This window comes from Hemibagrus wyckioides, linkage group LG10 (genome assembly GCF_019097595.1).
Source record: "Hemibagrus wyckioides isolate EC202008001 linkage group LG10, SWU_Hwy_1.0, whole genome shotgun sequence".
NCBI classification, from domain to species: Eukaryota; Metazoa; Chordata; class Actinopteri; order Siluriformes; family Bagridae; genus Hemibagrus; species Hemibagrus wyckioides.
In genome coordinates, this window is record NC_080719.1 from 7,297,435 (window position 1) to 7,310,624 (window position 13,190).

Here is a 13,190-nt window from a genome sequence, read left to right on the forward strand (position 1 = left end):
ATTCGGTTCCAATTTCTCAGCTTTCCTGATACACTTAGTCAGTCCTGAGAATGCGTCCACCACCTAAATGATATACGGTGAGTGGTAGTACTATACAGTGACTTATTTCCACTGATGGAGCAGGAAAAATGGGGCTGATCCTTTTTTCCATAGCAACAGATATGAAGTCAGTAACTTTATACCTACAAAGAAAGCTATGTGGTGAATGTAACTGAACACCATCCCCACGGTGAAGCATGATGGTGGTAGCATGGTGTTAAAACTTATCCTTGGCCTCTTGATGGTTTCTCTAACTACAGATTACTGGTGCACTGTGGGATCTTTAAAGGTTACGATTATGTTTATTACCAAAGGACGGTCTGCCAATTTTGATAACACCTTGATCTTTATAATCCTGCTTGTTTAGATAAGATTTCAAACAAACCCTAGGACCTTCCAGGATCTGATAGATTTATATTGAGTTCATGTGAAATTTTTAACTGCCTTGACTGTTTTTGATAGAGAATAATTAATTTTCTTTAGAAAGCACCCATACTTCACACCCTGACCAGGCCCTGTACTACTGAATAAACACATACACACACACACTTTTAACTGAATCAGCGCTTTAGTAGTAATGAAGTGTCTAACAAACAGTACAGTCAGTTTGGAGTTCACTGTCAGACTCCATGCAGGTGATCCATGCAGATGTATTAATCACAGCTAATCATCAATAGCCGATCAATCCCAACTTATCAATCACAGCTTATCGACAACAGCAGATCAATCACAGCATATTGATCACGGTTTATCAACAAGTTTTCTCCATCATAGCTTATCAACAACATCTTATCAAATCACAGAGATGCCCAGCTCTAACAAATCTGATTCATCTCATTTTTCAGCTTGAGATGTAAGTCAAGTGAATCGGTTTTGAATCAAATCAGATGTGAATCAAGTGAATCAGATGTAAATCAAGTGAATCGGTTTGAATCAAGTGAATCAGATATGAATCATATGAACTGGGCTTCCCTGAATCATCAGTACATGGGAACTAGCACAGGATGAGAGACAGAGAGGACTGCACATAGAACCCAAATCCACACACACACACACACACACACACAGAAACCTTACCCTCCACATTACCAGGAGTTGCATCTTAGGCAAATAAAAGGCAAATAAAAAGGCACAATATTTTATTATTATTATTATTATTATTATTAGTGCTATTAATTGTTGGTGCTATAATATAATAAAACATAAAATGCTCTAGTGCTATAATATAATAATGTATATAATAATGTTGCAAGTAGCCTGCTATTCCACATTACACTTAAAGGAGAGTTAAGCTGAAAATATAGCTTTCATTTCACACAAATCCATTCCCAAAATACTGCCAAGACATGCTGAATGTCTAAAGTTTGCTTCCTTTAATTTGCACTGGAGCTTTGAGTCTTATCTAGCTAATAAGTAAAAATTTCACAACATTCTGAGGAGCTTGCAATTTTCTAAAATGACTGCAGATTTAGGGTAAGACATGTTGTGTGACATCATCACAATATGCATCCAACCAAAGCCTTTTTTTTTTTAAAGCTGAACATGAGTACAGCTATAATAGAAAGAAATCCTTTACTGGCAGGAGTTTAAAAGAAGAATCCTGGGCTTGCAATTTCATGTAATTTTCTTCAAAAAAGTACAAAAATAAAAAAGCCTTTTTGGTCACAACATTCACTGAGAAATCCTGGAGGAACTGGCATCCTGCCTGCCTCAAACCATGTCTTTAGATAATCTCATACACACTTGCTCATTTGTTTTTGGACATGGTCTGACACACACACTGACACAGCTCCAGTAAAAAACTAGAAAAGTAGGCGTTTGAGACCCTTCTCTGTGCTCACAATCCTTCTAAAACTCTCAGGTCATGTGATCAGCTGCTACTAACAGTTCCTTGATCCAGAGGTGAAGCTGGACCAAACCTCTGAATAGCCTCTAAAGATTAGAACTGCTCCTATCCTCACTACTGTCCAACGTTTGGTTTCTTTGGCATTTGACCAGGCATCCAGACAGTTTAAAATGTTTTATATAATGACTTTTATTATATATATATTCAGTCCTGTATTTATTGTAAAGCACTTTAATCTGACATATTCACATCAACTAATCATGCCTTAGTTGACTGACTATGTTGGCTATATTGAGGTTAAACAAGTGTCTATGTTTAGGGTTGGGCTAATGAGCTGAATGAATAGAACTGTGTGAAAGCAGAAGGAACAAAGGGTCCCCTAAGACTAAGGTTTACTGCAATGCAGATTTTTTTTTTATCACAAAATCTACTTCAAGCTCCACTCCAGAGTACAAGTGTAAAAAGTTACCTAGCGAGGCGTAGGAGCCGGGCGGCAGGGCTCCGGCCGAGCTGAAGGGAGCAGCAGCGGGTACTTTGGGCATTCGTGACTTTGCTGTGGCGGCGGCGTTGACGTCGACATCGCTGCGTGATCGCTGTAGCGAACCAGGCGAGGAGGACACTCGAGAGCTAACCACTTTATCTGACAGTCAAATAACAAATAGTTAGGACAAAGCTAGAACAATTCAGTTGAAGAAATGAAAATAAATGGTGTATTCTTACTTCTGGTTACGCTGCTTGCTACAGGTGCTTTCGCAGCCTGGGGACGACTGAGTGAGAGAAAAAGAGAGAGAGAGAGAAATGGGAGATATTTAATTTACATTTAAAAAACAGCTCTTTTTCACACATTTGAGCTCGACTCATTTCTTACTTGAGGCTTTCTTGAGAGCTGGAGGAGGAGCGATCGGATTGAGGGAGAGACATGACACTGTCCGAGCTCTTCAGATGCGACTGCAGAGCCTTCTGATAGGCCAGCTCGAGGGCTTGAAACAGTTGCTCCGCCTCCTTACTGAAGTGCCCATGGAATCCCCAATAACACCTTAAAAAATATATATACCATATAACCTAGATCATTTTTACACAAACTTCTTAACATTAAAAAAAATCCAAATGACCTACTTTCTGGCAACCAATCTGGCTTCTGAGTCTGCATCGTGGACTCCTTTCTTAATGGTCTCCATCAGAACAGCGACATGTCTGAAATGACACAAAGCCACGGTTTAAAGGAAGCTCTGGCGAAAGCAGATCCAAAATCAATATTTGGGTTTTCTCTGCTCTTCTGTAGAAACCGCACAGGCGCTATTTTGTCAATCCTGATACAATCCTGTGCTCACAGGAAGCCCCGAAAGAAGCTTCTGTGGCAACCCCAGAGAGACCGCAAGGGATAACGGTAGCGTTCAAGGACATGACCTCTGTGTGTGGATATGCGCTGGTGAATATTTGATCCCAGAACACAGCTTTGTCACAAATGAAATGGAAAAATTACCATGGTCTTACCTTTCCAGAAAATTTGTCTGCCACTCCTGGAGTAAAAGGTCTAAAAACTCAAAACAGCGCCTGGGAATTTAAAGAAAAACGATTAGTATAGTCCGTCAACATGTTATCTATTGATCATGAGAAAACAGAGACGGCCTTACCGCCGGACAGCCACGGATTTGGACGTGCAGTTACTGGTAATGATGGGGATAAGCCGAGGATAGTGTGTGTGCTGGGAAAAAAACAACAACAGAAATTAATCACATCGATGAGTTGAGACACAGAAAAACACAAAATGCACAAGACATGCAATGCTAGAATATTCTATTCTATTGCAAACTTTAAAGGGGCAGTTGGTAAGATTCAAAACAGCAGGCTGAAATTTACATCATCCCTCGGATGCCTGAAAGGCAAGTTACAAATGCAATTAAAGTATGACCAGCGTTCCCTTTACTCCAAATGACTCAACCCTCTGTGTACGAGCCATGAGCTGTCTTTTAAGATGAGCGAATCTGTTGCTCAGCTTCAGAAAAAAGACTGAGGTGAACAAACTACTCTAATCCATTGAATGACAATATATTGTAAATCATATATTTTTTATATATTTTCTTTGAGGTTATGATAAACCTAGAAATATTAGAAAAATCATATTAGATATTTTAAGGAATACTATTACCTAGAAATATTTTTAAAAACAGTTTTCAATCAGAGAATGCTTGGTAAAAAGCTGCTGATTTACTATCTGTAAGGCTGTGTCTCAATCAGCTTCTTAGCTCTGGTAAGGACCCTGGTTCCTTAGTCATTAGACTCAATCAATCTGTTTATAGAACATCAAATAAAGCTAAAATCTGCTAAAAAATTACAAGAAAATTTACATTTGTTAATGAAGTTGAGTTTCTTCCGGCATTTTTTCAATCTAAAAGGCTTAACAAATTATGACAACATTCCCAGTAAGGGAAAATAGTGTGCATCAGCGTGCTCTGCTTTATGCGGTGCATAGTGGGAATGTTCGTAGGTAGCATGTTCCAGTGCACTGGAATGGTTAGCGATTGAAAAAGAGCCCTTAAAATGGCCGACTCCCTGATCAGTGCCCTGACTACTGAACCAGGAAGCTGAATGAGACGCACCCTGACTGCAGCTCTGTCTTTCTGGATCATTCCTGACGCAACATTCATATTAGTGTGTTCATTCTAATATGTTTTTTATCTGTACAGTAACATCTCATTCACTTATACAAGGACTTGTATGATGGATGCTTTACATAAACAGATTTTCTGTGAAGCAAACAACATATGGAAGGAGTCTCCAGTGTCAGTGTTTTTTGAGGAAAAGCGTAATTTAAAGTTTTATGTCAGGACAATAGGCTTATTAATGCCTTAAGAGGAATTACAAAAGAGAGGCTAGTGAGGAAGAGGGAATGGCGGTTTATAGTTTCTAGAATGTAAGCAAAAACAGGAAGTAACATGTTTCATTAAACTTAACTATAAACAGATATAAAGTGAGTGCTATGTCTTGTTCCTTAATTATTATAAATTCAGTCATTCCTGTGGTCAAATGATCACCTTCAGCTTCACGCTGGGCTGCACACCAACTTTTAATTGATTATTCTAACAGCACACCCTAAACCTTTCTAACAGCTTTTATTCCTTACGTTTATTCTTTACTTTTATTCTTTACACGACAGCAGCCTCGTCATATAAAGCTGACTACAGTTAAAGCTTACAGCAGTTGATCACATGATACTGATGTGATTCAGACTCGCAATCTTCCGGTCACTAGCCCTGATCTAGCAGTTCTCCTGTCCTTTATTTCTCTGCGATTAAATCTCTCGGACTGACAAACACAGCAGTCAAGCAGAAGCTTCACTTATGCCTCAATACGAGCCTGGTGTGCTGGCACAGACATAACGCACTGATCAATGGCATTGATTTTGTGTTGTTTCCTCCAATTTAACAACCGGCTGCACAAGACATGCAGTAAATCTGGCCTTTAACAGTGTGGGATGAGGAAGCATGACAGCAAACAACAGCATGAATGCGCACTCACTCGTATGATAAGGCGGATGACTGCTACGCCGGATGTGGCCATCACTTTAGCGCTGTTGGGGACGAGATTGAGCAATGTGGGCATGATGGACTCTGCTCCATGGTCAAACCTGTTACCCAGAACAGATGACAAATGCCTGGGAAGAGAGAGGGAGAGAGATATCACATCACAGATCACTTTACACGTTTAACGTATGATGTGGATCAATAGAATATTTTTCCGTTTTGTAAATTGTGCGTGTGCGTGTGTGTATATGTCTATATACTGTATGTGTGTTGTGTGTACGCAATATATACGTGTGTGTGTTTCAGTGTATTCATGCACTTCCACTAACATAATGAACAAGACTTAAAAGCGATTCTGGAACCCGTTCAACGCAAACCCGAAACACATTTCAGCTAATTGATCTCTTCCTTTATAACCCTTTTAGAAGCAACATCTTTTTAACTAACAGCCACTCGGAGGGTCAAGCGATAAACTGAACGTACCCCAGTGTGATGCAGGCCTCGCGGACAACTTGAGAGCGCAGGTCTTTAGCGGAGAGCTTAAACGCTCCTTCCATCTGCCGCAGTTGTTGGAGGAACGCTTCATGGTCGGTGGCCCCGGCAAGCAGCAGGGAACGTACCTTCTTCAGCTACAATAAATACACGAGGTCATTTTAATACATGCAAATAATCCACAAGTAAAGTGTGCAGGGTTTTTCCAGGGGTGAATACACTAATCACACTCGTATATTGACTAAAACAAATAGCAGACCAAATTGAGGGCCAAAATTATACAGACATTGTATTCACACTCTGCAAATCGCGGGTCGCTTCACTGTAACTTCACTAGTTTCTTTTGCCGGTTGCCATAGTAATAATCTTTATCAGTGGGTGGTGTAACTAGCATTTCACTTAACACTTAACTAAAACATTCTGAAGAGAGATTTAGTGTTTATGTATAAAATTCCCCAGTAGTATATCTGTATCATATAGGAGATGAAGAAGAAGCAGTGTGTGCTCTTTATCACAGATCACATGCATTCTACTGTTTTCACTCCCACTGGACATTGGCTTTGCCGTGTCGCTGGACACGCCCACATCTAATTGGCAACGGTTGCTGACGCACATGTTGCAGGAAGTCGTCAGCTCTCATCGAAAACATATGATCTCCGTTCACTTAGTCTCTGTGAGTCATTGTATGTGTGAATGAAGCATAAGTCATTTACTTACTCTGCAACTTTCTGTACTTGCTCAATTCTTTAATAATTGACAAGCTAAGCTTATTCACTTCCTGTCTAATTTACTTTACTTGCTGATTGACTGTCTTTCTTCCTTACTTTTTAAATTTGTGCAGCACCCTTATCCAGAGTGATTTACGATTTTGCAGTTGCAGCTCAGTGGATCTGGGATTCAAACACACAACCTTCTGAGCAGTAGTTCAACACCTTAACCACGTTACATGCTTACAGACTATTAATTAACAGATCACTAATTATCTTATTTTTAGCCATATTATCCTTCATCACCATTTCCTGGCTGACTGACTTTCTTTCTTTTACTAACTTACTGTTTCCTCACTGACTCATTGACTCACCCACAACAGAGGCATTATTTCAGTCAACCAGACAAGCAGAACAGTGTTCAGATTCAGGTGCCTTAGGCACAACTGGATGCTGCCAGATCCCTTTCCAAATCTACTGTAGCTTTAATCTAATAAATAATCCATAATTCTGAGCTTAACTTTGATTTTATCAACAAAAGCAGGAAATGGCAGGAAATCGCTCACCGCGACCACTCTGTTCTCCCAGTCTTGCTTTTCATCTGAGAGGACCTCTCGGATTTTATTCATGGACTCCTCGAGCTCTCTGCTGGAGTAAATCTGAAATGGGCACAAAGTACAGTCCTCATGAGCAGAGCCGGAACTGGCCGATCGCCAACCTGAGAGGCCTCTGTGACCTTTTGATTACTGTTAGAGCGATGGAAAATGACAAGCCCAGCAGTACATCATATTTCAGATGATTAAAAAAAAAACGAGTGTGGTCTTTTGCTGAGGCTTTTACTGAATTTGTACCTCTGATGTCTTACACATTTTCACCTTTCAGTTTACATATGCCATATAAAGAGATGTCACCATAACAGGCAGAGAGAAGAAAAACAAACCTTACTACAAAAACCCTTTGTGTATGTGAGGGGATGAGACAGTTCCATGGCAACATCGCAAATGATAAATGGCATGAATGATAAACCTTCCTCTAAACACACAAAAAATCAATAGGAAGCAAAAATTAATAGGATGCCGGGGGTAAAGTGGGTCGCACCTGTACTGTGGGCACATCCTCAAAGGCACGGATGAAGTCTTCCTCATCCACAGCACCAGCACCTGACACCTCTTTTCCTGTGGAACACACACAGATACACATTATATCAGTATAAGATGTTTTTATTCATCACATACATCCCCCAATTATGTCTTTCATAAGGCAGAGTGAATGCATATTACAGTATATTACATCTTATAAAGAGGGCAGGACTAACCTGTGCTCTTGGTGCTGGAGGCAGAGCTTGGCCTGCGCATGGATCCTGTTCGGCGGACAGACGCTGCTCCTTTAGAGGAGGCGGAGGAACGGCCTCCGTCCACAGAGTCGTCATCATCTATATTCTTATCTAAAAAAAAAAAAAAAGAAGAAAAAACATGTACTTTTTCATGCAAATACTTTTTCACTTATTCCCGCATCAAAGCCTGGATTATATTAGCAGCCCTGTGATTAGACATTACATTGTACTCTATTTTTATTTTATGTTATATTGCTTGTAAACTAATCACAATTTGACACTTTGACAGCTAATTTTTCAGCATAAGGCAAGCCAGCAGAAATAAGTAAGCATATTGTAGCCACTGAACACAGCCTAATGAAATCATATAATGTTTTTCCTAACTGGCTCTCTAGTCGTTAAAACATACACAGTCCACATACTTAAAGGTTAATAGAACACATGTATAAATATATTCTATGCAATATATTCAGCATCCTATTATTAAATCGAACAGGATAAGACTTTTTAAAAAGGAATATTTTGACTTTGACTGTAAATAATCACAGTCAGATTCAGCATTAGGTTCGGCAAACACAATTTATCTGTACTATTTAAAACGTTCATCTTTAAACCTGCAAAAATGTCCATTGAATAAATAAGACCATGGGTCAAATGTAAATTCTTGAAATAAAGTCTTCCGGCAAGAAAAAGGGCTAATCTATATTCATATACTCAAGTGCTTTTTAATGCAAATATGTTAAGGTACATAAAAGTAACATAAAAGTAAGTTTTTTTCTGTATATTGAGCATTATCTAGCTTATAAATATAAATATAACTAAATACTATTATAATCTAAGAGTTTAAGTTAATGAGTAGCCATCACTGCTACTTAGCTGTTGTGTGAGGTGAATGCTAGTCATAAACGTTTTCTTTAAATATCTAATTTCATCATTGCTGCCTAGCTGTTGCGTGAGGTGAATGCTAGTCATAAAAGCTTTAATACATCTATATCTAATGGTAAACATCTAATAGCCTTCACTGCTAGCTAGCTGTGGTAAAAGATGGATGCTAATAATAAAAACCTTCTGTAAATAACTGATAGCCTTCACTGCTAGCTAGAAGTGGTAAAGGATGAATGGTAATAATAAAAATATCTGTAAATATCTGATAATTGCTAGCTAGCTGTTGTGTGAGGTGAGTGCTAGTCATGAAAGCTTTCTGTAAATAACTAATAGCCTTCACTGCTAGCAAGCTGTGGTAAAAAATGAATGCTAATAATAAAAACCTTCTGTAAATAACTGATAGCCTTCACTGCTAGCTAGATGTGGTAAAAAATTAATGCTATTAATGAGGGCTTTCTGTAAATATCTAATAGCAACATTGCTGCCTACCTGTTGCGTGAGGTGAATGCTAGTCATAAAAGCTTTAATATATCTATATCTAATGGTAAACATCTAATAGCCTTCACTGCTAGCTAGCTGTGGTAAAAGATGGATGCTAATAATGAGGGCTTTCTGTAAATATCTAATAGCAACATTGCTGCCTAGCTGTTGTGTGTGGTGAATGCTAGTCATAAAAGCGCTCTGAAAATATCTAATGGCCATAATTGCTAGCTAGCTGTTGTATGAGGTGAGTGCTAGTCATGAACGCTTTCTGCAAATAACTAATAGCCTTCACTGCTAGCAAGCTGTGGTAAAGGATGAATGGTAATAATAAAAATATCTGTAAATATCTGATAGCCAAAATTGCTAGCTAGCTGTTGTGTGAGGTGAGTGCTAGTCATGAAAGCTTTCTGTAAATAACTAATAGCCTTCACTGCTAGCAAGCTGTGGTAAAGGATGAATGGTAATAATAAAAATATCTGTAAATATCTGATAGCCATAATTGCTAGCTAGCTGTTGTGTGAGGTGAATGCTAGTCATGAAAGCTTTCTGTAAATAACTAATAGCCTTCACTGCTAGCAAGCTGTGGTAAAAAATGAATGCTAATAATAAAAACCTTCTGTAAATAACTGATAGCCTTCACTGCTAGCTAGATGTGGTAAAAAATTAATGTTATTAATGAGGGCTTTCTGTAAATATCTAATAGCAACATTGCTGCCTAGCTGTTGTGTGTGGTGAATGCTAGTCATGAAAGCGCTCTGAAAATATCTAATGGCCATAATTGCTAGCTAGCTGTTGTGTGAGCTGAATGCTAGCCATGAAACCTTTCTGAAGAAATTCTAATAGCCATAATTGCATCCTGGAATTTTGTGAAACAAAAAACTTTGCAGCTAAAAGGAGACCAGACACAGCAGTAATGCTAGCTGTATAGTAATGTGAATGTTTTAACAATTAATAAACTTAGTCATAAGATGTCACTGCTATGCTAGCCATGATACAATAGGACCAGGACAACAAAGTGCTTGGATGCCCATGCTGTTGACACAAGTGCTATGCTAGTCATACTGTAATATCAGTGCTAGGCTAGCCATTAAGCTCTTCTTGATAAGATGCTAGGCTAGTCATGGTACTGTGATGTGATAATGTGATGTGAGACCCATTGTGTGATTATGTGAGACCTAGGCTAGCTATGGCTAGCTAGTTGTGATGATGTGATATGAAGGTGTGAGTGCTAGGCTAGTTGTGATGTGATGATATGGAATGATGTAGTGTGATATGATGTGATGTGAGCTAGGCGATGATGTGATATGATGATGTAAGTGCTAAGCTAGCTGTGATGTGAAGATGTGATAGAGCTAGACTAGTTGTGATATATGATATGATGTGATATGTAAGTGATGCTAATTGTGATGTGATAATATGTAATGTGATAATGTAATGTGCTAAGCTAGTTGTGATGTGGTGTGATGGTTTGAAGTGAGAGCTAGGCTAGTTGTGGTGATGTGACAGGATGATGTAAGTGCTAGGTTAGTTGCGAAGTGATAATGTGATGTGACTTCTAAGCTTGTCATTGGGTGATGTGATGTCAGTGCTAGGCTAGCTGTGAGGTGACTGTGAGGTGGCCTTGTTGTGATGTTTACTTGTTAAATCTAACTTCCTAAACTAAATAAACATGAACCTCCTTTTCAGCTCACTTCTGATATCCAAGATTTAGTCACAGCAGAGGAAGGTGGTGGATAATACATAATGCTTTGTTTTTCTTTTGAAATCTTTAAATATTGGTTGCACTTTTATAATAGGAGAATTAACAACAGAGCAGGGTTGCTAAACATGGTTAACAATACTAGCACACTTAAACACAAAGCCTTTGTAGTAATGACTCCACTAATAAGAAATCTGGCCATAGAACATGCATGTAGGAGTGCCAGGCTGGCCTGGTGTCATATGAATTCCTGTCCATCCCAAATGTGAGGTCACTGCTAGGCTAAACACAACGTGATGCCAATGCTAGGCTAGTCATGCTTATGGAATTCCTCTTTGAAGGGCACTGTCTTATTCAACACAACCTTATATTGGAAGTGCCTATATATTTCCCCTTGAGTCGTACACGTGAGAGCCCTACTGAAATGTGTCAGACCGGCAATCAATTCCAATGAATTATTAAAACACACCCCACACACACACATACACACACACACACACCAGAACAGCTCACTAAAGCCATCATTCATCATCTTTCTCACACATGCTTCCTGTGATAAACCTTCTACATGCGGTGATTTTTACATAGATTTAGAATCATAAATATCGCATTTCACACGTCAGAAGGACGAACAGATCCTAAGACAGTGACAGATTCAACCAAATATCAATTCCCAGTCCTAATTATCAGCACCATGCGTTAAAAGAAAACAGTGATAGTAAAATCCAAGAAAAATTAACAACATCTGTTCCCAGTCCTTTCCTCTGTCAGCACTTGTAAGATGCTCTCGCTCACTCTTCGATAAAGATTAGCTACTGTTCACACCCGTTCAGCATTCACACCCAAAGCTGCTGCCTGTTACCGGCCTCGTCTGTCGTTCTTCTGCCGCTCTCTCCCTCTTTCCCTCCCTTTCTCCCTCCCTCCCTCAATGGTAAGAAAGAGAGATGCTTACAGGCGCAGATCCTCCGGCATACCAGTTTCCTCAACATGCCGTCACACTCTCTGGCTCAGCCTCATGCTGCCTGTGTCTCCACAGCCTGCCCCTCCTTTTCTGCTCACTGTGTGTGTGTGTGTGTGTGTTTGTGTGTGTGTGTGTGTGTGTGTGTGAGACTAAGGATGCTCTTCTCGAGTGTGTGGTCGAATGTGTGGACAGGCAGGCGCTGAACATGGGCATCTCTGCATGATTCATTCAAGCACACTCCCTCCCCCTGCATGTGTGTTTGTGTGTGTGTGTGTGTGTGTGTGAGACAAGAACACCAGGAACACACCGATTAGATGATGTGTCACTCTGTAAATGCACCTCCCAATTTTACTTGATGGGGGAAGGGGTGACATGGTTAGGGGGAGGGGCTAATAACACACACACACACTATGCTATAGATGATGTACATTGTATAATGTATACTGCACCTGTGTATACACTATACTATATGCTACTAATCAAACACGTACGTAGCACATTGTGCCATATACAAGGAATAAATCATGACAGGGCATGCTGTTACAGATAAAATCATCAAATTATTAGTCTTAGATTACGGGTTGTTACTATAGAAATGATAACGTATTAAAACAAGGGACTTAATATAAATATGAAATGTAATATAAAACAAATGTGAAATGTATTCATTTATCCCTAATGAGCAGACCAGAAATGACTGTAGTGAGGAAAAACTCCCCGAGACGATATGAGGAAGAATCCTTGAGAGAAACCAGACTCATCAACGTGATTATAAATAATTTCCCTCCTATATCTGTCTACTATATAGTCACATATTTCATTCTAATTCTATCTAAATCTATATTGTTGAAGTTATTATTTGTTCAGTGATGGAGATTTGACTTCAGTACTGTTTATTGCAATTGCAGAGTCCAAAGCTAACTTCATGGTTTCTAAGTGATACTATTTACAGTAGCTGGGTGGTTAAGGTGTTGGATCACTGATCATAGAGTTTGAAGCTGCCACTGTTGCCACTGCTGGGCCCCTGAGCAAGGCCCTTAACCCTCAATTCCTCAGTTGTGATAAAAAATTAGATTAATGTAAGTCGCCCTGGATAAGGGAGTCTGTCAAATGACAGAAATGTAAATGGAATCTCAGGAGCTTTCACAATGGCAGTTTAGTCTAAACACAGTTCGCATGGAAAATTGATAATATGAAAGGTGTCATGTAAACCAGGAAGCA

The 13,190-nt window shown here is 39.3% G+C and overlaps 1 protein-coding gene across 1 annotated transcript in view; it reads right to left on the reverse strand.

The window, feature by feature from the left end:
* Positions 1-13,190, reverse strand: part of LOC131360369 (CLIP-associating protein 1-like) — a 78,569-nt gene that overhangs the window by 23,413 nt on the left and 41,966 nt on the right. The window contains exons 9-19 of the mRNA XM_058400775.1: positions 7,924-8,052; positions 7,707-7,783; positions 7,175-7,267; positions 5,893-6,038; positions 5,405-5,540; positions 3,520-3,590; positions 3,380-3,439; positions 3,002-3,079; positions 2,754-2,921; positions 2,606-2,652; positions 2,355-2,525 (exon numbers count right to left, since the gene is read on the reverse strand). Coding sequence (XP_058256758.1) covers positions 2,355-2,525; positions 2,606-2,652; positions 2,754-2,921; positions 3,002-3,079; positions 3,380-3,439; positions 3,520-3,590; positions 5,405-5,540; positions 5,893-6,038; positions 7,175-7,267; positions 7,707-7,783; positions 7,924-8,052 — 1,176 coding nt within the window. The remainder of the gene's footprint in view (positions 1-2,354; positions 2,526-2,605; positions 2,653-2,753; positions 2,922-3,001; positions 3,080-3,379; positions 3,440-3,519; positions 3,591-5,404; positions 5,541-5,892; positions 6,039-7,174; positions 7,268-7,706; positions 7,784-7,923; positions 8,053-13,190) is intronic.